We start from the raw sequence: 25,708 nt of genomic DNA on the forward strand, positions 1-25,708 counted from the left end.
ATTAGATATGAAATTAATTTCACTATGATGGATGTCATCTTCTTCTCCCCAATGACATACAGTAATCAACCTTTGCCCTTGAAGATAAAATATTACTGCGTTACTAGCTAAATTACCCCAGTATCTAAAATAAATACTTTCAGACTCTAACAAGTTGAAGGACAGTGTTCTCACCTGCTTAATGTGATTTCTGCTTCTGAACGTCACTGCAGACTTTCAACACAAGTTATTTATTTTACAAGTGTTTATGTGTGATTTTTTTTTTTTTTTTTTAAACACATTCATATATCCAAAAGTTTAATTTAACAATTTTTTTGTCTGTGATTTTGCTCAGTGTATAAATTGGCGTAAATGTTGTCTCATAAATTCATCATACTTGTCCTTTGCGGCTGATTTTTGCAACACGTCATAGAAAGGAACGCTGTTGTTGTTACGACTTTCCCACGCATTCGCACAGACTGATAGGCAGAAAACTCCAGACTCCAAGCAGATGTGGTAAGAAAACACATGGGAAGTTGACTTCAGACTACTCATCAACTCTTGATCCCGAAGATCGAAAGCGATATTGTGAGGAAATAAATCTTGGAGACGGTGACCATGAAGGATTTCAAGTTTTTGGAGGCGTACAATTATTTTATCAGTGGTCAAGTGAGGGAATGCTGTTCACCTGTTGCTGCAGAGTGCAGACTTTGTTGTTTCCTCTTTCTTCTGTCTGGTACCATCTTTGTTGGCTGAGTGCAGTGCAGCAGCAGGACGTGCTTTGAAGCTGAGAAACTTTTTAAACACAGTCCAAAAAGACACTCCTGCACAGTCCGGCCGGTGTGTACATCCGTGTGTCAGGCTGCAGTTCACCTGTGCTGACAGTCTTTAAATGCAGCAGTTCTGTGTGTGCGCCTGTGTGGATCACATGACTACCCAAAAATAAAAATAAAAATATCCTTGAGCACAACACAAGATCCACAAACACAAAATCAACCAATCCAAACAGCTTCAGAGCATACAGTGAGGAAAATAAGTATTTGAACACCCTGCGATTTTGCAAGTTTTCCCAGTTAGAAATCATGGAGGGGTCTGAGAGACATAATCTTAAAAAAAAAAAAAAAAATCCGGAAATCACAATGTATGATTTTTTTAAATTTATTTGTATGTTACTGCTGCAAATACGTATTTGAACACCTGTGAAAATCAATGTTAATATTTGGTACAGTAGCCGTTCTTTGCAATTACAGAGGTCAAACGTTTCCTGTAGTTTATCACCAGGTTTGCACACACTGCAGCAGGGATTTTGGTCTTCCCCAAATCTTTCAGGTTTGGAGTTTCAGCTCCCTCCAAAGATTTTCTATTGAGTTCAGGTCTGGAGACTGGCCAGGCTACTCCAGGACCTTGAAATGCTTCTTACGGAGCACCTCTTTAGTTGCCCTGGCTGTGTGTTTGGGGTCATTGTCATGCTGGAAGACCCAGCCATGACCCATCTTTAATGATCTTACTGAGGGAAGGAGGTTGTTTGCCAAAATCTCGCAATACATGACCCCATCCATCCTCCCTTCAATATGGTGCAGTCGTCCTGTCCCCTTTGCAGAAGAGCACCCCCAGAGTATGATGTTTACACCCCCATGCTTCACGGTTGGGATGGTTTTCTTGGGGTTGTTCTCATCCTCTAAACATGGTAAGTGGAGTTGATTCCAAAAAGCTCTATTCTGGTCTCATCTGACCACATGACCTTCTCCCATGCCTCCTCTGGATCATCCAGATGGTCACTGGTGAACTTCAAACAGGCCTGGACATGTGCTAGCTTGAGCAGGGGGACCTTGCTGCCCTGCAGGATTTTAAACCATGACAGCATCATGTCTTACTAATGCAATCTTTGTGACTGTGGTCCCAGCTCTCTTCGGGTCATTGACCAGGTCCTCCTGTGTAGTTCTGAGCTTTCTCAGAATCATCCTTACCCCACAAAGTGAGATCTTGCATGAAACCCCAGACCAAGGAAGATTGACAGTCATCTTGTGTTTCTTCCACTTTCTAATAAATAATCACAACAGTTGTTGTCTTCTACCAAGCTGCTTGCCTGTTGTCCTGTAGTCCATCCCAGCCTTGTGCAGGTCTACAATTTTGTCCCTGGTGTCCTTAGACAGCTCTTTGGTCTTGGCTATGGTGGACAGGTTGGAGTGTGATTGAGTGCGTGAACAGGTGTCTTTTATACAGGTAAAAAATTCAAACAGGTGCAATTAATACAGGTAAAGAGTGCAGAATAAGAGGGCTTCTTAAAGAAAAATTAACAGGTCTGTGAGAGTCAGAATTCTTGCTGGTTGGTAGGTGTTCAAATACATTTGCAGCAGTAACATACAAATAAATTATTAAAAAATCATACATTGTGATTTCTGGATTTTTTTGTGTTATGTCTTATGACTTATTTTCCTCACTGTATTTGAACACCCTGCGATTTTGCAAGTTCTCCCACTTAGAAATCATCATCATGGAGGGGTCTGAAATGTTCATCTTAGGTGCATGTCCACTGTGAGAGACATAATCCAAAAAAGAAAAAATATCCAGAAATCACAATGTATGATTTTTTTTTTTTTTTTTTTAAAAAGCCACCAGACCAGCTAGAACCGAACCACGGGCTCCTGGACAGTTGCCTCTGCGCTTCTCGCTGGCTTTTTCTTCTGCGGCTCACAGTCATTTTGACACTGGTGAGTCCAAATTTTCACTGTGTGTTTGTTCATTTGTCTGCAAAATCGTTGTTTTGCGTGTGTTAAACTGTTTGATTTCAAAACAATGAACCGAATCAGATTGTTGTTAGTTTGCAGCCCTAATAACTTTAGTCACAATTTATTGCCTAAATGTGGAGCTGCACAGAGGAAACCAAAGGTAAAAAAGAAAAAAAAAAAAAAAAAAAACGCAGTAGGAGAGGTTTGTTTTTAATGTGATAAGTTCGAACACAGGGTGAGCTCATGTGATCACATCTCCCACCTGTAATGGACACAATTCTTAGCCAAACCACATTAAGTGAAATTTTTTTAAACCGATTGTCTTCCATCTGCATGTGATGTGTGAATGGGTTTTACAGTGCTGAGCTGATCTATCGTCTTGTGATGGATCACTGAGTGCACACTTTGAACGGTGACATCTTCAAATATTACGCACAGTCAGTGGCTGCAGAAGAGTTTTTTTGCCTACCAGTGTGGTCCCCGCCCAGCGTGTGACATCATCGCGATATCTTCTATGTATATGTTGGAGATGCGCATCTGGTGTGAACGGGTTTGTACGTGCCAGTAATGAAAGTGGAGCAAGGCTCTACAGTCTTGTTTTTGGTCATCTACAATCTTGTTTTTGGTCATCTCCCCCCGCCCCAAACATGTTGCTCAACACTGGAGCTAAAATCCCTCCGTGCTCACTCTGTCTCACACGCGCTGATGTACTCACCCTCCCTCAGCAGAAACAGCGTCTGAGTCCAAAAGCAAAGTTGTTGCCTTCTTGAGGACACTCCATGTGATTGGCTGCCTGAAAAGACACTACAGTTCTATCACAGTGTCTCTCTGTCTGAAATTGTCAGCTTGCAAGATGCTGCCGCTCAGGGGAAGGTTACTGGGGGGGCTGTTTTAGTGAATCTTGTCAAAGTTGCAGGGAGGTTGAACAGCCATGGGTTGGTCATCTCCGGTCTAGATCCAGTGATTTTTTGGTCCAGACCAATTACTGTATAAACATATCAGTCAGGGTTTTTTGTTGTTGTTGTTGTTGTTAAGCATGTTTTTTGACTGTGGGAGGAAACTGGAGTGCTTGGATGGAACCCACACAGAATCTGTGTTCTGATTCAATACAGTATACGTATACTGATGATGTAGGAACTGGTGCTATATCAGAACCTGGTTTTGGTGTTCAACCCTACTTTCAGTCTGAAATGAGAACAGAGAGACATGAATATGACTGTGGAGATAAATGAATCTCGACAGAAGTTTGACACTTTTTCCACATTCATATACACTTCTGATGGCTGAGCCCAGGAAGTTATTAAAAGCCTGGATCTTCATCTTCATCCATGAGAATCACAAATCCAGATACTCAGACTCCTCCTTCAAGTGCTGCAATCAGGGTATTGGCTATTTCCACAAAATCACATCATGCAGAAAGTCATGTTCAGTAAACCTTTCCTAAACCACTGGTCTCTAATACCCAGTTCATACCAGTACTGAACAGCGTAGGATCTTAAATTCCCTGGTGCCCTTGAAGAATATCAGAATTTACTGTTAAGAAGTCAGAGATTCTGCTCCTACTCTGTAAAGCACTCACAGCACGTGTGTACAGGATGGCTGTTTTGTCTAGTGGGACTGCACAATTGACTCTAATTGTGATGTTTAATTAAATGAATAAATACATGATCACGCACTGCACTGATTGTGCCATGCTCTAGTCTGTGTGCGCCACACCATTAAAATGCAAATATTTTCCCCCTCTACTGGATGCTGTAGACTTTATACATATGCCGATAAATATCTTATCGGTTCTCTTAATTTTCAAATGATAGTGTGCTGCATTAATACTCTGCATTTGACAGTAAAAATATTTGCTCTTTGACAATTTTAGCTTTAAGATTAAAATACCATTTTCCTCACTGTGACGCATATGAGTATGCAGTAGTATCTTAAAAATTTCACAGTAAAAACATTCACAACAGTGCTCAAGTCATTCTCATGATTTTAAGTGAATGGCCTGAATGCCAGGAAAATGTCCCCCAGCATTGCTCTGCTGAGCTAATTATATTGATAAGACATACCTCATGTAAGGTCACTGCATAAACTGTCGCTCTCAAAATAAATAATCTGAAATCTAACCAAATTTTCTTGTAATAAGCAGAAAAAATCTGCCATTGGGGTAAGAAAAAATTACTTGGTTAGAATTCTCAAAACTAGCAAAATGCCTAGGCACTGAATAATCAAAATATGCCTTAAAAGTAGACAGAATTCTTATCTTTCTTATTGACCTCATGTAAGTTAACTGCAAAAACTGTCACTCTCAAAATAAATAATCAGAAATCTAGCCAAACCTTCTTGTAATAAGCAAAAAAGAAATCTGTCAGTGGGGTAAGAAAAAATTACTTGGTTAGAATTCTCAAAACTAGCAAAATGCCTAGGCACTGAATAATCAAAATATGCTTTAAAAGTAGACAGAATTCTTATCTTTCTTATTGACCTCATGTAAGTTAACTGCAAAAACTGTCGCTCTCAAAATAAATAGTCCAAAATCTAGCCAAACCTTCTTGTAATAAGCAAAAAAAAAAATCTGTCAGTGGGGTAAGAAAAAATTACTTGGTTAGAATTCTCAAAACTAGCAAAATGCCTAGGCACTGAATAATCAAAATATGCCTTAAAAGTAGACAGAATTCTTATTTTTCTTATTGACCTCATGTAAGGTCACTGCAAAAACTGTCGCTCTCAAAATAAATAATCCGAAATCTAGCCAAATTTTCTTCTAATAAGCAAAAAAATCTGCCAGTGGTGTAAGAAAAATTTACTTGATTAGAATTCTCAAAACTAGCAAAAATGCCTAGGCACTGAATAATCAAATTGTGACTTAATAGTAGACAGAATTCTTATTTTTTTGTTACTAAGCCTCTGTCTTAAAATAAGGAAAAACACTCTTGTTCCTTTGGTTGGATGATTTGAAATCCATTGCCTTTTTGTTATTGGCCAAATACAGCTTGATATTAGCTGGAAAAACTTATTTTAGAAAAAGTGAGATACATTTTCCCAAAATAAGCCTTTTTCATATGTAAAAATGCTTGACAAGATTATTTTTCTATTTAGACAAATATTAAGTCAAATTTTCTTTAAAACAAATCTTTTTTTGCTTTCTTAGATACCAGTTTTTGCAGTGGTCTTTGTCAAATGCAAAAAGGGAGAAGCCAAAATAACTTGCTTACTTTGTGTACTGTTTCATTGTGGATACAGTAAACACAAGATATTTCATGTTTTGTGTGGTCAAATTAATTTCCCTTGTTAATATACATCCATTCCTGCATTTCAGGCCTGCAACACATTAAAAAAAAAAGGTGAGATGGAGAAATTAAGGCTAGGAATGAGGTTACAAAATTTCAATCATGTTACAGTGCAAAAGTTTGCCAGTTCAAACCCCATTTCTCCATGTAATGTGGAGTTTCGTCAAGAAGGACATCCAGTGTAACAGTATATCTTCCCCTGGGGGAAGTTGTCCTAGGACGGGGTGGCCAAGTTCAGTCCTCGAGAGCCACCTTCCTGACACTCTTAGTTGTCTCCCTGCTCCAACACACCTGAATCCAATGAAAGACTCGTTAGCAGACTTTTAATGAGCCTTTCATTGGATTCAGTTGTGTTGGAGCAGGGAGACAATGAGCCTTTCATTGGATTCAGTTGTGTTGGAGCAGGGAGACAATGAGCCTTTCATTGGATTCAGGTGTGTTGGAGCAGGAGACAACTAAGAGTGTCAGGAAGGTGGCTCTCGGGGACCGGACTTGGCCACCCCTGTCCTAGTATATATCCCACCACCACTATCACCCTCTGCATACCAAGTCTGCTGCAGTATTACTACACATTTCATCCTACCCAGATTTATAGATGACTGACAAAGTGGAAAACAACATTGATATTATTGAGGCCATTTGATAGAAAACCTATTCCCATCTTTAGTTTAGTTTATTCCAAGCCAACAATATAAAAAACAACACAAGATATCATATACAATATTCACACTTATAGCAGTAGCGAGAGGAAAAAAAAACAGCTTGGAAGGGAGTGGGATGAAGACAAGCTTATTTACTCCCACCCCCAAATCAGTCCTTAATAAATTAGAAGGTTGCCGTCATTTACAGCTTCATAATAGAAAAGGAGAAAGAAAAAAAAAAAACAGCAGAATAAGCGTACAGTACACACATATGTACACTCATTATATAAACGTATGTATGTATGTATACACATCTGTACACACAAGTATTCAATTTAAATATATATATATAATTATACAGTTAATTGTAATTCAGTTTATATTTTTATATTTAATAACTTATATTTAATAATGCTTTTAAACTCAGATAAAACTGAAGTTATTGTACTTGGCCCCACAAATCTTAGAAGCATGGTGTCTAACCAGATCGTTACTCTGGATGGCATTTCCCTGATCTCTAGTAATACTGTGAGAAATCTTGGAGTTATTTTTGATCAGGATATGTCATTCAAAGCGCATATTAAACAAATATGTAGGACTGCCTTTTTGCATTTACGCAATATCTCTAAAATCAGAAAGGTCTTGTCTCAGAGTGATGCTGAAAAACTAATTCATGCATTTATTTCCTCTAGGCTGGACTATTGTAATTCATTATTATCAGGTTGTCCTAAAAGTTCCCTAAAAAGCCTTCAGTTGGTTCAGAATGCTGCAGCTAGAGTACTGACGGGGACTAGCAGGAGAGAGCATATCTCACCCGTGTTGGCCTCTCTTCATTGGCTTCCTGTTAATTCTAGAATAGAATTTAAAATTCTTCTTCTTACTTATAAGGTTTTGAATAATCAGGTCCCATCCTATCTTAGGGACCTCGTAGTACCATATTACCCCATTAGAGCGCTTCGCTCTCAGACTGCGGGCTTACTTGTAGTTCCTAGGGTTTGTAAGAGTAGAATGGGAGGCAGAGCCTTCAGCTTTCAGGCTCCTCTCCTGTGGAACCAGCTCCCAATTCAGATCAGGGAGACAGATACCCTCTCTACTTTTAAGATTAGGCTTAAAACTTTCCTTTTCGCTAAGGCTTATAGTTAGGGCTGGATCGGGTGACCCTGGACCATCCCTTGGTTATGTTGCTTTAGACGTAGACTGTGGGGGGGGTCCCATGATGCACTGTTTCTTTCTTTTTTTGCTCCGTATGCATCACTCTGCATTTAATCATTAGTGATCGATCTCTGCTCCCCTCCACAGCATGTCTTTTCCTGGTTCTTTCCCTCAGCCCCAACCAGTCTCAGCAGAAGACTGCCCCTCCCTGAGCCTGGTTCTGCTGGAGGTTTCTTCCTGTTAAAAGGGAGTTTTTCCTTCCCACTGTGGCCAAGTGCTTGCTCATAGGGGGTCGTTTTGACCGTTGGGGTTTTTCATGGTTATTGTATGGCCTTGCCTTGCAATATGGAGCGCCTTGGGGCAACTGTTTGTTGTGATTTGGCGCTATATAAGAAAAAAAGTTGATTGATTGATTGAACTATAATTCATTAAATAACTAATTTCATATCTACAAAATATATAAGTATACCTATTTATATGCATTTAATTCATAAAATAATATTACTCGCATGCATACACACACATATAATATAATAATGACTAATAATACCAATGATAATAATAGTTGTATAACACTGTAGATAATAATTAACACATGAGGCAGTATGGACAACAGACAACACACAAAGGACAAAACAAACACTCCAGAGCCACGTACCATCATTTTTATCTTATCATTAACTTTATATTATTATTATTATTATTATTAATTTAATTAGCTTATAATGCGCCAAATCATAGCATGACGCCTTACATAAAACAAGTCAACATAAAAATGAATAAATAATTAAAAATGAATAAAAAATTCAAATACATAAATAAAAACAGAAGTAAAAGAATAAAACAAATAAAAATAAAAACTATCCATGAGAAAGAGAATAAAAATAGGTTTTGAGGCTTGACTTAAAAATGTCAACAGACTCAGACTGCCTCACGGTCGCAGGAAGACTGTTCCACAGGGTGGGTGCACGATACGAAAAGGCTTTTTGACCTGCTGACTACTTCTTCATCCTGGGAACACAGAGAAGTCCCGCATCCTGCGACCGCAAAGCCCGGGCCGGCACGTAGAGTTCCACCAGATGAGCCAGATAAGATGGCGCCAGTCCATGAACAACCTTATAAGTCAATAACAAAACCTTAAAATCTGCTCTCACAGAGACAGGGAGCCAGTGCAAAGATGCCAAAATGGGTGTGATATGTTCAGACCTTCTGCTACGTGTCAGAAGTCTGGCGGCAGCGTTCTGAACCAGCTGAAGACCCCTAATGCTGGACTGTGGTAACCCTGAAAATAGAACATTACAATAATCTAGTCTAGAAGAAACGAAAGCATGAATCAGGGTCTCAGCATCAGCCATGGACAGGATAGGGCGGATCCTCGCTATATTTCTCAGATGGAAAAAAAGCAGTCTTAGAAACATCCCTGATGTGGTGGTCAAAAGACAACGTGGGATCAAAAATTACCCCAAGGTTCCTTTTTGTTCGTATGATGTATGACACAGGAACCCAGGCTGAGCGCCAGCTGGTCAAACTGATGCCGATGTCTCGCTGGACCAAGAACCATCATTTCAGTCTTATCAAAGTTTAAAAGTAGGAAGTTACTAGACATCCAACTTCTCACTGATAGAAGACATTCCTCCAGGGATTTTATGGGAGTGAGATTTCCCGCAGTTATCGGCATGTACAACTGAGTATCATCAGCATAACAATGAAAGGCAATCCCAAAACTCTGCAGTATATGCCCAAGGGGTGCCACATACAAGGAGAAAAGCAAGGGGCCTAAAACAGATCCCTGTGGAACCCCAAATCTCATGTCAGCAAGGTCAGAGGTAGTGCCATTATACAAGACACATTGAGAACGACTGGACAGATATGACGTCAACCAGGCAAGGGCACTTCCAGTAATCCCAAAAAAAATTCTCCAACCTATTGAGCAAAATATGATGATCCACAGTATCAAACGCAGCATTGAGATCTAACAACACCAAAACCGTAGTGGTGTCTGAGTCCATTGCTCACAGAAGATCATTCACAACTTTAGTGAGCGCTGTCTCTGTGGAGTGATATTTCCTAAAAGCAGACTGCAGCGGCTTAAAGAGATCATTCTCAGTAAGGTGGTCTATGAGCTGCTGTGAAACCACCTTTTCTAAAATTTTGGAACAGAGTGATAGATTTGATATCAGCCTGTAATTTTTCAATACACTAGGGTCAAGATTAGATTTCTTAAGTAATGGTTTAATCACTGCTGATTTAAAACATATGTATTATATTCATATCATTATATTTGATTATATGATTAGTATCATATATATATATATATATATATATATATATATATATATATATATATATACACACACACACGAGGTCTGTGAGGAAAGTATCGTACCTTTTTTTTTTTTTTTTTTTTTTTTTTTTTCCAAAAACTATATGGATTTGATTCATATGTTTTTACGTCAGCCAAGCTTGAACCTTCGTGCGCATACGTGAGTTTTTCCACGCCTGTCGGTTGCGTCATTCGCCTGTGGGCAGGCTTTGAGTGAGCACTGGTCCACCCCTCTCGTCGTTGTTTCATTGCGAGGAAATGGTGGAATGATTTGGGCTTTTTTTCCATCAGAATTTTTTCAGAAACTGTTAGAGACAAGCAGCTGGAAACCATTCGAAAAATTTTATCTGGCTTTCGGTGAAAATTTTACGGGCTTCACAGAGAATGAGTGTTACTACAGCTTTAAGGACGCCCCACAATGGCGCATGGCACGCCGCGCTCCGAGCCGCCATCGAGAGGCAGAAACCACCACATCATTTCTAAACGGATGGCTGTGTGGAGCCGGGACCGTCGTGTGCAATTTCTCTGGTTATCACAAGAGCTGGACATCAGCCATTTTCCGGCAGATTTCACTTTTAACAAGAGATTTTGTCATGGAAAGCCGCGCAGAGGCTTCGCGCTTCACAACCGATTCGCTGATCAAGCGAGACAAAGGAACACCTCTGTTTCGGAGTGCCATGGGACAAGTTGGGACATGCCCAGCTCTCCACAATTTCTCTTATACTCACTGGGCTGGTAAGCATTGAAAGCCAAGATAGGCATGTCCCAACTTGTCCTTTAACACTCCGAAACGGAGTCTGGCCCAACATTTACAAAAAAACTATTAAATTTATTAACAACATCACACATATTATAATTATCACCGTTATTATCAATAAAATAGTCAGGATATGAATAATTATTTTTGTGTCCTTAGATAACACTATTTAAAATTCCCCAGACCTTTTTAATTTCATTTTTACTATTATGTAATAAATTGTTATAATATACTTTCTTGCTAGTTCTCTTAATTTCAGTCAATTTATTTTATAGCTTTTATATCTATGTTCAGATTCCACAGTCCTTAATCTAACATTCTCTGTATTAATTGTTTTCTTTTTACAAGGATTTTGCAATCCGTTCGTCATCCATGGACATTTTATTACTCTATTGTTTTTTACTAATTTGGTGAATTGGACAGCATTTATTATATATTGCAGTAAAGATTTCTAAAAATTATTAAATGAAACATCCGCATCACTTCACTATACACTGTTCCAGTCTGCTCTAGCAGATTTTTATTACTTAATACTGAGAATGTTTTTTTCCACCCAGTCTGTAAATATTTCTAAACTCGACCCTGGTGACCTGTATATGCAGCTAACAATAATGTTTTTCTTTTTTCCGTTAATTATTTCTATGGATATGCATTCTAATATGTCATTTATTGTCATTGTCATACTTTCTATTACTCTAAATTTAATGTTTTTATGGACATATAAAGCAACTCTACCTCCCATTTTGTTTGTTCTGTTTACGTAATTCAAGTTATAACCCTCTAATTCAAAATCTATGCCTTTATCATCATTAAACCATGCTTCTGAAATTGCAATAATGTGAAATAGCTGCGTGAACTGTTGCAAAAATTCTTTGATAGAAGTGAAATTAGTATACATACTCCTACTATTAAAGTGAATAATTGAGAACTTGCCCTCAGAATTAACATAATTATTAAAATCATCTTTAGAAAAGTACTTGCAGTCAATTGTGTTAGATAGTAGAAACAGGTTATCAGGATCTAGTTCATCTTCCAAATCAAATGTCTTATACTCAGTGTACTCAAAAGGTTTGAATGAAAACTGTTTATTTCGAACATTTGATACAACAACAATTACAAGATAGATCAGTAAAGACAACAACAAAAAAGTTCCTACTGTGTACCCAACAGTCTGAAAAGGGGTAGGGTGAAGCATCAGCTTATTTATCCCTACCCCTTCTTCCCCACAACCAGTAATACCCTTTGCCACATATACACATAGATTCCTACACACCTAAACTGATATCAATAAATATATATATATACATATATATCAACAAATACACACATATACATACATACATATATATACGAGGTCTCTTAGATAATAAACCGACCCTTTTATTTTTTTTTTTAACTATATGGATTTGAATGACATGCGATTACACCAATCATGCTTGAACCCTCGTGCGCATGCGTGAGTTTTTTCACGCGTGTCGGTGACGTCATTTCCCTGTGGGCAGGCCTTGAGTGAGATGTGGTCCCGCCCTCTCGGCTGAATTCCTTTGTTTCACATGCTGCTCGAGACGGCGCGCGTTGCTTTATCAAAATCTTTTCTGGACCTGTGAGGAATATCCGAGTGGACTCTATTCGAGAAATTAAGATGGTTTTCTGTGAAAAGTTTAACGGCTGATGAGAGATTATGGGGTGTTTCTGTCGGTGTAAGGACTTCCCACGGAGCGGGACGTCCTGCAGCGCTTCCAGGCGCTGTCGTCGGCCTGTTTCGAGCTTAAAACATCCTAATTTAAGGCTTAATTCACCCAGGACATCGTGAGAGAACAGAGAAGATTCAGAAGAGGCCGGCATGAGGAATTTATGCGGACATTCCACTGTTTAAGGACATTTTTTTAATGAAAGACGTACGCGCAAATTCGCCGAGTCGTTTCCGTGACGACTCGGCAAATCTGTGTGCGCCGCGACAGGAAAAACACCTCCGTGTTGAAAACCATTTGTAAAATTCAGGCGGCTTTTAATGGCTTTCAACAAGTGAGTAACTGAGAAATTGTTTAACAGCTTGGGCATGTTCCAACTTGCCCGTTAAGATTTCCAACAGAGGTGTTTTTCCTGCCGCGACCCCCCGCGGTCGGGTCCAGCCCGACATGCGACTCTGCCCGCACGTTCTTTCATTACAAAATGACCGTTAACAATGGAATGTCCGAATAAACTCCTCATGCCGACTTCTTCTGAAAGTTCTCTGTTCTCTGACGACTTACTGCGTCAACAGAGCCTGAAATGTGGAAGTTTTCAACTTGAAACGGCGAGATGCTGCCGCCTCGAAGCGCAGATCGCCGTCAGGCGCCGTGGACCGTCCTTAAAGCGACACTACCAGACCAAAATCTCTCATCAGCCGTTAAAATTTTTACCGAAAACCAGCTGAATTTATTGAATGGTGTCCACTCAGTTGTGCCTTACAGTTTTGAAAAAAATGTTATCAAACAAAGCAACAGTCTCTGAGCCATTCCTAAACAATGAAAAAAATCGACGAGCGGGTGGACGACTCCTCACTCAAAGCCTGCCCACAGGCGAATGACGTAACCGACAGGCGTGAAAAAACTCTCGCATGCCCACGAGGGTTCAAGCATGTCTGATGTAATCACATGTGATTCAAATCCATATGGTTTTTGAAAAAATAATAAGGTCGGATACTTTTCTAATAGACCTCGTACATATATACACAAGCATATATATACACATACCTACTTACATACAAAATACTATATATTTACAAGCGAAGCAAAAACAAAAACACCCTAACCCTCATTACCCTTCCTCCTCCCTATACCTAGAAAAAAAACATATTTTTGTACCGCTGTTTGAACTGGTTCATGCTTGGACTTGCTTGAGCCCCACTCCCAATCTGTTCCACATCCTCACCCACAGACAGAAATACAGAAACCTTTTAATGTTGTTCGTGCCCACTGATGCTTTAAATTAAATTTCCCCCTCAGACTGCATCCCCTGATCTGTAAAAACATATTTTTAATATTTGCTGGAAGTAAATTGTTTATTGCTTTATACACGATTTTGTACTGTTTGAAAATGAACAAGTCTGTGAATTTTAAGAATTTGGATTGTAAAATAGTGGATTTGTATGATCTCTATAGCCATATATGAATAATTCTATAGCTCTTTTCTGCATTACTGATAGTGATTGTGTTGTACCTTTATAAGTATTACCCCATACCTCTGCACAGTACTGTAAATATGGTAAAACCAGTGAGGCAGTAAAGAATGCGGAGTGAGTTGTGGTCCAGAATATGTTTGCGCTTTGTTTAGAACTGAAATGCTTCTTGGACAGTTTACTTTGTATATGTTTATATGAGTCTTCCAGTTTATCTTATCATCTATTATCACCCCCAGAAACTTATTTTCATGTACCCTTTCAATATCTACCCCCTCGACTTGTAACTGAACCTGTATGTCTGTATTACAATAGCCAAATAACATGTATTTTGTTTTTGCTTAAGTTTAATGATAATTTGTTTCTGTCAACCCATATTTTCACTTTTCCCATTTCTATACTGATCCTCCTCAGTAACTCCTGCAAATCCCCCCCTGAACAAAAATGCTTGTCATCTGCAATAATACTAATTTTAATATTTTGGAAACATTGAAAATATCATTTATATAAATAGAAACCGTTTTTCGACCCAATACTGACCCCTGTGGGACGCCACAAGCATTGTCCAGCATGATGATTATATTCCCCCAACTTCACAAACTGTTTTCTGTACTTAAGTAGCTTCTCACCCAGTGCAACACCAACCCCTATCCCATACTGTTCAAGTTTACTGATTAATATGTCATGATTGATTGTATCAAAAGCCTTTTAAGGTCTATAAATATTCCAACTGAATGTAATTTGTGGTCTATGGTGTTTGTAATCTCCTCAACTGATTCTATTAATGCAAGTGATGTTGAACTATGTGCTCTGAATCCATATTGACTATCAGTAAGTAATTTATGTTTATTTATGAATTTGTCTAATCTATTATTGAATAACTTTTCTAATAATTTGGGAGAATTGTGGAAGCAAAGAAACAGGTCTATAATTTGTGAAGTGGTGTCTATCCCCAGTCTTATACAGCGGCACAACCTTAGCTATTTTCATTTGATTGGGAAATTTACCGGTTTGAAATGATAAGTTACAGATGTATGTTAATGGTTCTACAATCCATTCAATGACCTGTTTTACCACCACAATATCATTTCATTTAAATCGGTAGATGTTTTATATTTACAATTAGTCACAATGTCCTATAATTTCTTTTCCATCCACTGCTGTGAGGAACATTGAACAGGGATTTCTTTCTATGAGATTATTATCCCAATCCTCAGGTTGGGAATTGGGATTTTTTTTCTGCCAAGCTTGGTCCAATATTTACAAAAAAAATTATTAAAACCGTTGACTACCTCATCCTTATTTTCCTTCTTGACATTATTATCAATGAAATACTGAGGGTAACTCTGTTTTTTATTACCATTTTTGATAATGCTGTTTAATATATCCCATATTCCTTTAATATTGTTTTTGTTATTATGTAATATGTTACTATAATATTCCTTCCTACATACCCGTATAATATTAGTTAATCTATTTTTGTATTTCTTATATCTATTTTCTGCCTCTTTAGTTTTATGAATTCTCTATACAGTGTACTTTTCTTATTACATGCATTTCGTAACCCTTTCATCATCCATGGTCGAGCTTGGATTTTTTGTTTTCTGTAGTCTTGTTTAATTGGATAATTTTTATCATATAATGATGTAAATATTTGTAAAAAAGTTTCATATGCACTATCAACATCACTTTCACTGTATACCTTTTTCCCAGTTTTGCTCCTGTAAATCCTTCTTTAGGTGTTCATGTTTTCCTCTGTCCGCACTCGCCTGTATTTTATTTTCTCCTCTGGCTGATTCCGCCGATGGTTTCTATTATAAACGATGAAAACTGGTAGATGATCACTAATGTCATTGATTAATAATCCACTCACAGTGTTATTCTCATATCATTGCTGAATTATATCAATTAAGTAGACTATGGGATGTAATTCTGCTTGGCTGGTGATTTTTGAATATAAACTCATACTGTACATTATACTGATAAATTCATCTGTTATTTTATGCTTATTTGGATTGAGCAGATCAATATTTAAGTCACCACAATGAACACGTTTTTTGATTAGTTTTTGAGAACATTTTTCCCATACAATCAGTGAATGTTTCAATACTAGATCCTGGTGCTCTATATATACAGCTGACTAATACATTTTTGCTTTTTTTCTTCACATATTCATAGTTATCATTCTACTAAGTTATCAATCACAGTTGTCATATTGTCTACTATTTTATAATCCATGTTCTTATCCACATACACAGCCACTCCTCCTCCACTCTTATTCTTTCTGTTTACACAATTAAATTCATATCCATCCAGTTCAAAATCCATTCCTTTATCTTCATTGATCCAGTTTCTGATATAGCAATTATGTTAAATATTTTTTAAATTGACTTAAATATTCTTTAATGTTGTTAAAGTTTGCATATAGACTTCTGCTGTTGAAATGGATTATTGATAATTTGTTATCCGTTTTAATGATCCGATTAAACTGTTCATCAGTGTAATAGCAACAACTGTCATTGATATTTGAGAAGAAATTATTGTCCGGGTCTATATCGTGCTCCAAGTCCAGTACATGTGGTCTGTGTATTTAAATGTTCTCAGTTCTACTTTTCCATGATCAGCAATCCTTTGAGTTATATCCTTCTTGTCTCCAGATGTAGATGATGTAGTAGATGAATAGGTTCCTCTGGTCTGTGTCATGGTGTTGTGATGTGTTTGTGTCCTCATACCTTATTGGTCGTATTTGTCCAGATCCTCGATGTTCCTGATTACCATAACCTTCGCTTGTTCTGGTGTTCCATTCAATTTGATAAATGTTTTGCAGTTGGATGTCCATGTCTGTTGAATTTTTCCCTGCTTTTTTAAGAAACGAGCTTTCCTGGCGATGTCTGCGTTTCTTTTGGTCAGATGTTCATTGATGAATACGTTTGTTCCTTTAAGTTTCTGTCCCTGTTTTAACAATGCCATTTTATGTTTTCTGTTGACAAACCTCATTATAACAGCTCGCTTGTCTCCATCCTCTCTCCTGGGCAGGGGGTGGCACGCTTCAATGTTATTACAGTCCATTTGAATACCTTTAGATTGCAGGAAGTCAGCCACCTGTTGTTCCACTGAGCTGGCCTCCTGCTCACTGGCCTCCCCTCCGCTGTCTTCTGACACCGCCCGTGCGTAGGATCGAGGTTTAATATGAATTCCTGTAATAATAACGTCGTTCATCCTTGTGTACTGTTCCAACTCCGCAACACGGTTCTCCAGGTACACCAGACGCTGGTCTTTCTCGGCATTCTGGATCCGGAGAGCCTTCACTTCTTCCACCAGCTCCATAATGGATTTCTGCTGCATTTTAACAACAGAGATTTCCTCAGACAAAAAGTCCAGGGACTTTTTTATATCGTCTCCCTCCTCCGCTGTCAGTGCCTTCTTCGGACCCATGGTCAGATAACTCCGCGCTGGCGCCTCGGGCCTCGGTAAAGCCGCGCCGGTGGAACTGCGCTGACGCCTCGGGCTTCAGGTGTAGCCGCGCCGGTGGATGTGCGCTGACGCCTCGGGCTTCAGGTGGAGCCGCGCCGGTGGATGTGCGCTGACGCCTCGGGCCTCGGTAAAGCCGCGCCGGTGGAACTGTGCTGACGCCTCGGGCTTCAGGTGGAGCCGCGCCGGTGGATGTGCGCTGACGCCTCGGGCCTCGGTAAAGCGGCGCCGGTGGAACGGTGCTGACAGCCCGGGCCTTCGTAAAGCTGCGCCGGTGGAACTGTGCTGACGCCTCGGGCCTCGGTAAAGCCGCGCCGGTGGAACTGTGCTGACGCCTCGGGCCTCAGTAAAGCCGCGCCGGTGGAAAACAATCCTGCTGCTCAACTCCACATGATCATAGTCCAGAATCCTTTGCTGTATACTAATAGTCGATGAATGGTTGTTGGATGTCATTGTATGGGACAACTAGGGATGTATTACTCATTCATATTTTTTAAGATCTTCTATATCTCTGATGAGCAGAACTTTAGCTTCCTCAGGTGTGCCATTAAGTCTGATGTATACTTTTCAGTTCATAATCCATGTATTCTGTATTTTGTTTTGTCATCGTAGGTATCTGGCTTTCCGAGCAATGTCCGCATTCCTTTTTGTCAGATGATCATTCAAGTAAACATTCGTGCCCTTTAGCTTTCTCCCTTGTTTAATGAGTGCAATTTTGTCTTTCCTGTTCACAAACCTCATGATGACCGCTGGTGTGTTGTTGTCTCTTGCTGGTAGAGGGTGACAATCCTCGATAAGAGTCCACGTCCAGCTGAATGTCCCTGGTCGCCAGAAAAGCTGCCACCTGTCCCTCCACGGAGCTCACCTCCAGCTCGCCCGATCCGTCCTCGCTCCCTGCTGTAACCGCATGTGCGTATGACCGGGGTTTAGTCTTAAACCCGGTCACAGTTACGTCGTTCATTCTCGTATATTGTTCCAAATCATCAACTCTCCGCTCCAGCACTGCGATCTTCTTGTCCCTCTCCTCGACCTGCGCCCGCAGCTTTGTGACTTCCTTCACAAGCTTCAAAATTGGTCTTGTTCGATTTAACATCACACATGTCCAGTGCAAGAGATTCCAGTGCTTTCCTAAAATCCTTGTTCTCCTCCACTGCTGGGGTTTTTCTTCGTCGGCATGATAGCGTGTTGTTTTAACCGCACTTAGCTGTTAGCCGCGCGCTCCACTCAACCGATGGTAACAATCAACAGTCTCCGCTCATCCGAAAGAAGCGCAGCCAATTCAATTGTCCGCAATCCTTACTCGTTGTCTTTTAATCCAAACTCGTTGTCGTAATCCAAATCCAATCCAAAACACACACTTTTCAATTGATTCACAAGAAACTCACAGATCTCAAAACCGCGCGCAACCGTTAGCATAGTGACATAGTGATATCTTGAACCATATTTACTGTCTAACCCCTCTTTTTGTAAATTCTCTCAATTCACATGTATAATTTTCGTCCATGCTCATATAGTTATTGACCTCCCCACTTATGAGTGGATAGGGGGCAAGATATCCTGACCTGGATATATTTCCCCCACCCCTGAAAAGCAAGTCTGCTGTAGCATTATCACGCCATTTCATCCTACCCAATTCATACATGGCTGACAAAGTGGAAAACAACTTGAAAAGTGTATGTCACAGGGATGTGGTCTTGCCCTTGACTGTCCCTAGGATATCTTACCCCACCCCAGTCATGGACAGATGTGCGATTAATTTTCAAGTTGGTCAACAGGTCCATGTATGTATGATCACTACCTATTATATTTGCAGTTTTCTGTACTGTCCCATTTCCTGGTTTGGGGTTGTGAACTAACGCTGTTAACGGACCCTGTGTGCCTGTTTGTGGCTCTTTAGGGACCAGGATTTAGCTGATGCGCTGGACTCTGGTAGCTCTGACATGGAGCTGGAGAGGGGCATCATACAGGTCCAAGAGCCTTCATCTCCACAAAGGGCCAAGATGTGGAAGGTGAGATAGAGTCTGGACTTTTTTTTTGGGGGGGGGTGCGGGACGTATGACAATGGTTTGTGTTTTATGTCTTATCTGTCTGAAGTTACCAAAACGATTCTACTTGCAATTACTATAAAAGTTTATTATTATGAAATGCAGTGAAGGAGACCAGAATGTTACTTGGACAATTGCAAAGTGCTTGTTTTAGCTTCCACCTGCAGTATGTTTGAGTTCAAAGAAAATAATGACTTAGAAGGGATACTCGGACAGTGAGAGAACGGTTGCTTACATTTGACACACACACATTCATGGAAGGTAATTCTTTGTGATGCAGTGTCCCCAAAATATATGGTTTGTTGTGACATCAACGTTTGACTAACTGTTCAGTGTGGAGCAACTTCATCCTTGGTTAACACAGTCCTTCCATCATATTTATTAAATTTAGGCTCCAATCTGCTTTTTTAAACTGTTATGACATTGAATTTGACCTTTCAGGGTCACCCAAGGGCAAAGATTAGGTGACCAATAGAAAGGTGATGTATGACTTCATATCTATTTAATAGTAGCAGCCACTCTGCTTTGTGTGCACCTGATCCTATTAGATGCTGTCTTTATTGTTGATTTTGTCATCAGAGAAATGTCTACATCCTTGACTGCATTGGTGATCTAAACAAATATCATAAGGGTTTGGTTCTCATATTGACAGTTGATAGTAAAATATTATACAGTGAATCTGGAAAGTATTCACAGCGCTTCACTTCTTCCACATTTTATGTTACAGCCTTATTCCAAAATGGAGTAAATACATTTTTTCCCTCAAAATTCTACTCACAAACCAACATAATGACAACATGAAAAGGTTTTTTTTTTTTTTTGCAAATTTATTAAAAATAAAAAAAGAATAGGAAATCACATGTACATAGGTTTTCACACCCTTTGCACAATATTTTATTGATGCACCTTTGGCAGCGATTACAGCCTCAAGTCTTCTTGAATATGATGCGACAAGCTTGGTGCACCTATCTTTGGGTAGTTTTACCCATTCCTCTTTGCAGCACCTCTTAGAAGGGGCGAATTGATGCACAGCTGTTTTCAGATCTCTCCAGAGATGTTCAATTACGTTCAGGTCTGGGCTCTGGCTGGGCCACTCAAGAACATTCACAGAGTTGTCCTGAAGCCACTCCTTTGATATCTTGGCTGTGTTCTTAGGGTCATTGTCCTGCTGAAAGATGAACCATCGCCTCAGTCTGAGGTCAAAAGTGCTCTGGAGCAGGTCTCTGTACATTGCTGCATTCATCTTTCCCTCAATCCTGACTAGTCTCTCAGTTCCTGCTGCTGAAAAACATCCCCATAGCATGATGCTGCCACCACCATGCTTCTCTGTAGGGATGGTGCCTGGTTTCATCCAAAGATGATGCCTGCCATAAAACAGATATTTGCAACTGTATAACAGCATGAATGCCTGCAAATCATCAGACACAAGGGGGTTATTCCCATTGTTATCCAATTCCATCGTTTGCACGGTTTATTTTTCTGTAGGTAATTCGGTCGGCAAGGCTTACCTTCGAGGCAGCGTCGCTCCAACAGCGGTCAGGGCGCAGAGTAATCCATTAAATGTGAAATGCCATCAAATCCATCAAATGTGAAACGGTAATTTTGTGTCAAAATCCACATCAGTACTTTCATACGGTAGCTTAAATTCACCCATTTCGGCGGCGCCGACGGTACGCAATTTTCTCTCACTCTCAGTAACAGCACCAATATGACATCTGCATAGCAATGCGTGCAGCCGGTGTTCTGTTGAGATTTGTGTCTCGTCGCATAAGTCAACAGTTCCGTGTCCCGACAATATTGTGCATGCATGCGCAGTTGCATGGAGGGCTGGCCTCTCGACAGGAATTTGGCATTTTCTAAGTACCATGGAAGCGGTGTTAGATGTTTGTGCGTGTCACCTGGAATTTGGCTGACACCTGCCGCAAGAGGGTGCGATGGGTTCGCACAGCACACACTTTGTCTTTCAGCTCATTTTGTGCACAAATAGTTGTAGCAACAGGTGTACGAGGCCTTAGAGGCAGGGATGATTTCACACGGTTTAGACACGATTCCTGCGTCATGCGCACTTTGTCCAAACTTTGCACTATGTGTGAAGGGGCCCTTAGGGAGAGTCCTGGACTACTGATGTTGTTTAAAAACACAGAAGTACTTTTTATCCGGTTGCTCGAGTAATCACCAGAATAATTGATAGAATACTCGATTACTAAAATAATCAGTAGCTGCAGCCCTACATCAGATGCTCAAAGTGCTTTACACATCAATGCCTCACATTCACCCCGATGTGAGGCTGCTGCCATGCAAGGCGCCCACAAGGCGGGAGCAACTACGGGATTAAGGACCTTGCCCAAGGGCCCTTAGTGATTTTCCAGTCAGGCTGGGATTTGAACCGAGGATCTTCTGGTCTCAAGCCCAACACTTAACCACTAGACCATCACCTCCCCAAATAACTGTCTGTGAAATATAGAGATAGTCCAGCAGCCAAAGTGACAATTTTGGGTAACCCTTGCAGCGGAGGCACCTTATGAGTGCCTTTGACTATAAACAAATATTGACTTGACTGTATTACTTAAACTAAACTATAGAATAATTGATGGATCTGTCGTATTACAGGATGTTTACTGGCCAACACAAGGAATATTTCAAGTATATGTGGACAACTTTGTTGCATAGATTTTGGACAGAATGGAGGCAAATGTCAACTTCATGCTTGACAGTATGCTGACTATAGCATCAAAAGAGTCACTTGCTCCGCAAGGACAGACGAAGCCTGCAGACATCAGCTCTCCCACTCCATGCTTCTACCACCACCAAAGATTGGACTGAGGTGATGTACTATAATTCTTCAGCTGATTGCTTTGATTGTTAAGACTCTGCTTGAACAACATGAACAAATGAGAAAGACTAGGCATAAAGTGGTTGTGATGGAACAGGATCCACTACCTATTAAAGTCTTGTTTATCGAGAAGACATTTCTAATAGCCAGGAGGAAGCTGACATAATCATTATTCATTGCTAGGCCTTATGAAAGAGAGGGAAGTAACATGACTGTCATTTCACATGATACTGGCATTTGTTTTCCTGATTTACTTTTATCAGCAAGAAGCTTTGACATCAGTGAGAATGGAGAATGCAGCTGTGGCACCTTGACAATTAGCCAGCGTATACCGACAGCCCCGTTTCCTTCGAGTGGTTCGGGTCGGTACTGCATAGTGTGATGCGGGTCAGAAACAAAGTAATTTAACATTTATTTTTATATATATATATATATATATATATATATATATATATTCATCTTGGTTGACCATTTTCATCGTGTACAGAATTCTGATGAGTCAACTGATGGCTCTGGTAAATACTGCCATGAATAAATGAAGCACTGTGACTCTTTACTTTTAAAGTGAACGGCGCTTCAAAAGTTTCAGTCATCACAGCACATCATTCAGGTGTGATCAGACCTGATTGCGGTCGACTGGTGCTTTAAAAGTTAAAATCATCACAGCACTTCAGTGATCAGACCGTGACACCAGCATTCTCTGAGAAACGCACCTGGAGCAGAAAAACCACAGAGGGACTTGCTTTAAAATGCAACAAGTAAGACTTTATATTTAAGATTATATTTAGTGTGTGTGTGTGTGTGTGTGTGTGTGTGTGGGAATGAAACAGTCTGACTGCAGCTTTCAGCCAATCAGTGGCTAGCATTGATGGATGTATTTTGACTTATGAGTAAATTAAAAGGAAATGTGTCCCAACAATTGCATAACTTCTGACAACTTATGTCCCGCATGTGCGGACGTATGAGTCATAAGCTGACATATGTCAAAAATTTTTAGCATGCCCAAAATGTTTTTTTTTTTTTTTTTTTGAGGAGCTCGGGGTTTTAGGACGTATATCAGCGTGCTTCAACATGTTTTTAATGTGCTCTTAACATATAAAAAAAAAAACCTTACCCATAACTTATTCGACGTACGCCAGAGTGTGCCAGCATTTTTTAATATGGTTGGATTAAGCTGGCTAAATCATCAAGGTGTGACAGGGCCTTAAGAATGAAGTGTGCAGAAAACCTGAAAGGTGGTGTCTGGCAGATGTGGTGGAAATGGCAGCAACCCCAAAACTAAACCATACCGTTATCTGAGATAAACAGATATGTAGGTTATGATTTGTTGCATGTAAAGACAAAATATTCACCAAATTCTGTATTTTCTATTTACACCCATTTTATTGGGATGGTTACCATGAAAAGTGCTGATTTCTGAAAAATGTTCAAGGATGTCAGCATGGTATACTTCAGATTGTCTTTCTGCTTGGTCTAAATATACAAAAATAGTAAATGCCTCATATGGGACCCCCCAGTGCAAGGTTGCTGAAAATTCCTCTGGACTAAGAAGAGGGCTTGTGTTGAGAGGATCGATACTCTGATTCGATAGGAAACCACTGATGTGGCAACATCCAGTTGTCTGTGGGAATGGGTGAATGTAAAGCATTATTGTAAGTGTGTTGAGCATCTGCATCAAATGGAAATACTTTAAATGCAGTCATTTTATCATTTATTCCACATGCATATGAATAGTAGACATGAGCAGTTCTACTATGAGGATTCTAATGTTGATCTGGTGTGACTCATTATTCTTCAGACAAAAGTCAGCTGACTGGAAATACAAGATTCTCATGTTCAAATGATGCATACACTGTTTATTTACAGCACACACATAGCTAGATTGCAGTTCAGTCTGAAACTGTAAAAATATTTTCTCTGAGCATCTTGTGTTGAAAACATCTACTTTGGATTTGTTTTGTGATAATACTTTGACTTTTTTTCTTCCTTTGGCTGCTCCCGTTAGGGGTCGCCATAGCAGATCAGTTCGTTCCATCTCACACTGTTGTCTGTAACTTCCTCTCTCACACCAACCACCTGCATGTCACAGACAACACTTACTTAATATAAAGTCATTTGGAATCTCATTGGAAATGCATCATTTGAGGCAGTTGAAACTGGAGATGTCAAAGCAATGAAATAACAAATGCATGGTGCAGTGCAAGGTACACAAATCAAAGCACCGAGTTCTCCAGAGCTGACCGCGAAAATAGGCTGCAAATGCAAACACTTTAGTGTGCACAAACCAAAATATACACAAAGATACGTAACCACACACACGCAATAAGTGGACTGAAAACTGTTGGTGTGGAAACTGTCAAAAAACATCAGTGTCGTGTTCACCAACACTGATGCCTGAGCCAGTAATCAACTGCAAACTGACAACCAACATTCAGCAGTGGTGAAAATCATATGTTGAATGACTTATTGGGCCAATTCACAACACAAAAATCCAACATAGTTTTACATAGAAATAGACAAAAGGAAAAACACATTGTGCATGCATGAGCAAACACACAAACCACATTTGAAATTAGGAAGAATGCTGTCGATGATTTTGCTGAGTAAGGAGGTGCACTTATTCAGGATTGCAATCAGATTCTAATGAAGAATGAACGTGTGTATGTACGAGGTCTGTCAATAAAGCAACGGTCCTTTTTATTTTTTTCAAAAACTATATGGATTTCATTCATATGTTTTTACGTCAGACATGCTTGAACCCTCGTGCGCATGCGTGAGTTTTTCCACGCCTGTCGGTGACGTCATTCGCCTGTGAGCACTCCTTGTGGGAGGAGTCGTCCAGCCCCTCGTCGATTTCCTTTGTCTGAGAAGTTGCTGAGAGACTGGCGTTGTTTGATCAAAATTTTTTCTAAACCTCTGAGACACATCGAAGTGGACACGGTTCGAAAAATTAAGCTGGTTTTCAGTGAAACTTTTAATGGCTGATGAGAGATTTTGAGGTGATTCTGTCGCTTTAAGGACTTCCCACGGTGCGAGACGTCGCTCAGCGCTCTCAGCGCCGTCGTCAGCCTGTTCAAGGAAAACCTCCACATTTCAGCTCTATTGATCCAGGACGTCGTGAGAGAACAGAGAAGTTTCAGAAGAAGTCGGTTTCAGCATTTTATCCGGATATTCCACTGTTAAAGGAGATTTTTTTAATGAAAGACGTGCGGACGGGTCCGCATGTCGGGACGCAGCCGAGCGGTGCGGCGGCACAGGAAAACACCTCCGTGTTGATAACCATTTGTAAATCCAGGCCGCTTTTGATGGCTTCAGTGGAGTGAGTATATGAGAA

At 39.9% G+C, this 25,708-nt stretch overlaps 1 protein-coding gene across 2 annotated transcripts in view; it reads left to right on the forward strand.

Annotated features, from left to right (window-relative positions):
* Positions 1-25,708, forward strand: part of tbc1d23 (TBC1 domain family, member 23) — a 76,833-nt gene that overhangs the window by 5,860 nt on the left and 45,265 nt on the right. For both annotated transcript variants that reach the window (XM_034180600.1, XM_034180601.1), the window contains exon 2: positions 19,394-19,505. In XM_034180600.1, the coding sequence (XP_034036491.1) occupies positions 19,394-19,505 (112 nt within the window). The remainder of the gene's footprint in view (positions 1-19,393; positions 19,506-25,708) is intronic.

The sequence above is a fragment of the Thalassophryne amazonica genome, chromosome 10, assembly GCF_902500255.1.
Source record: "Thalassophryne amazonica chromosome 10, fThaAma1.1, whole genome shotgun sequence".
Taxonomy (NCBI): Eukaryota; Metazoa; Chordata; class Actinopteri; order Batrachoidiformes; family Batrachoididae; genus Thalassophryne; species Thalassophryne amazonica.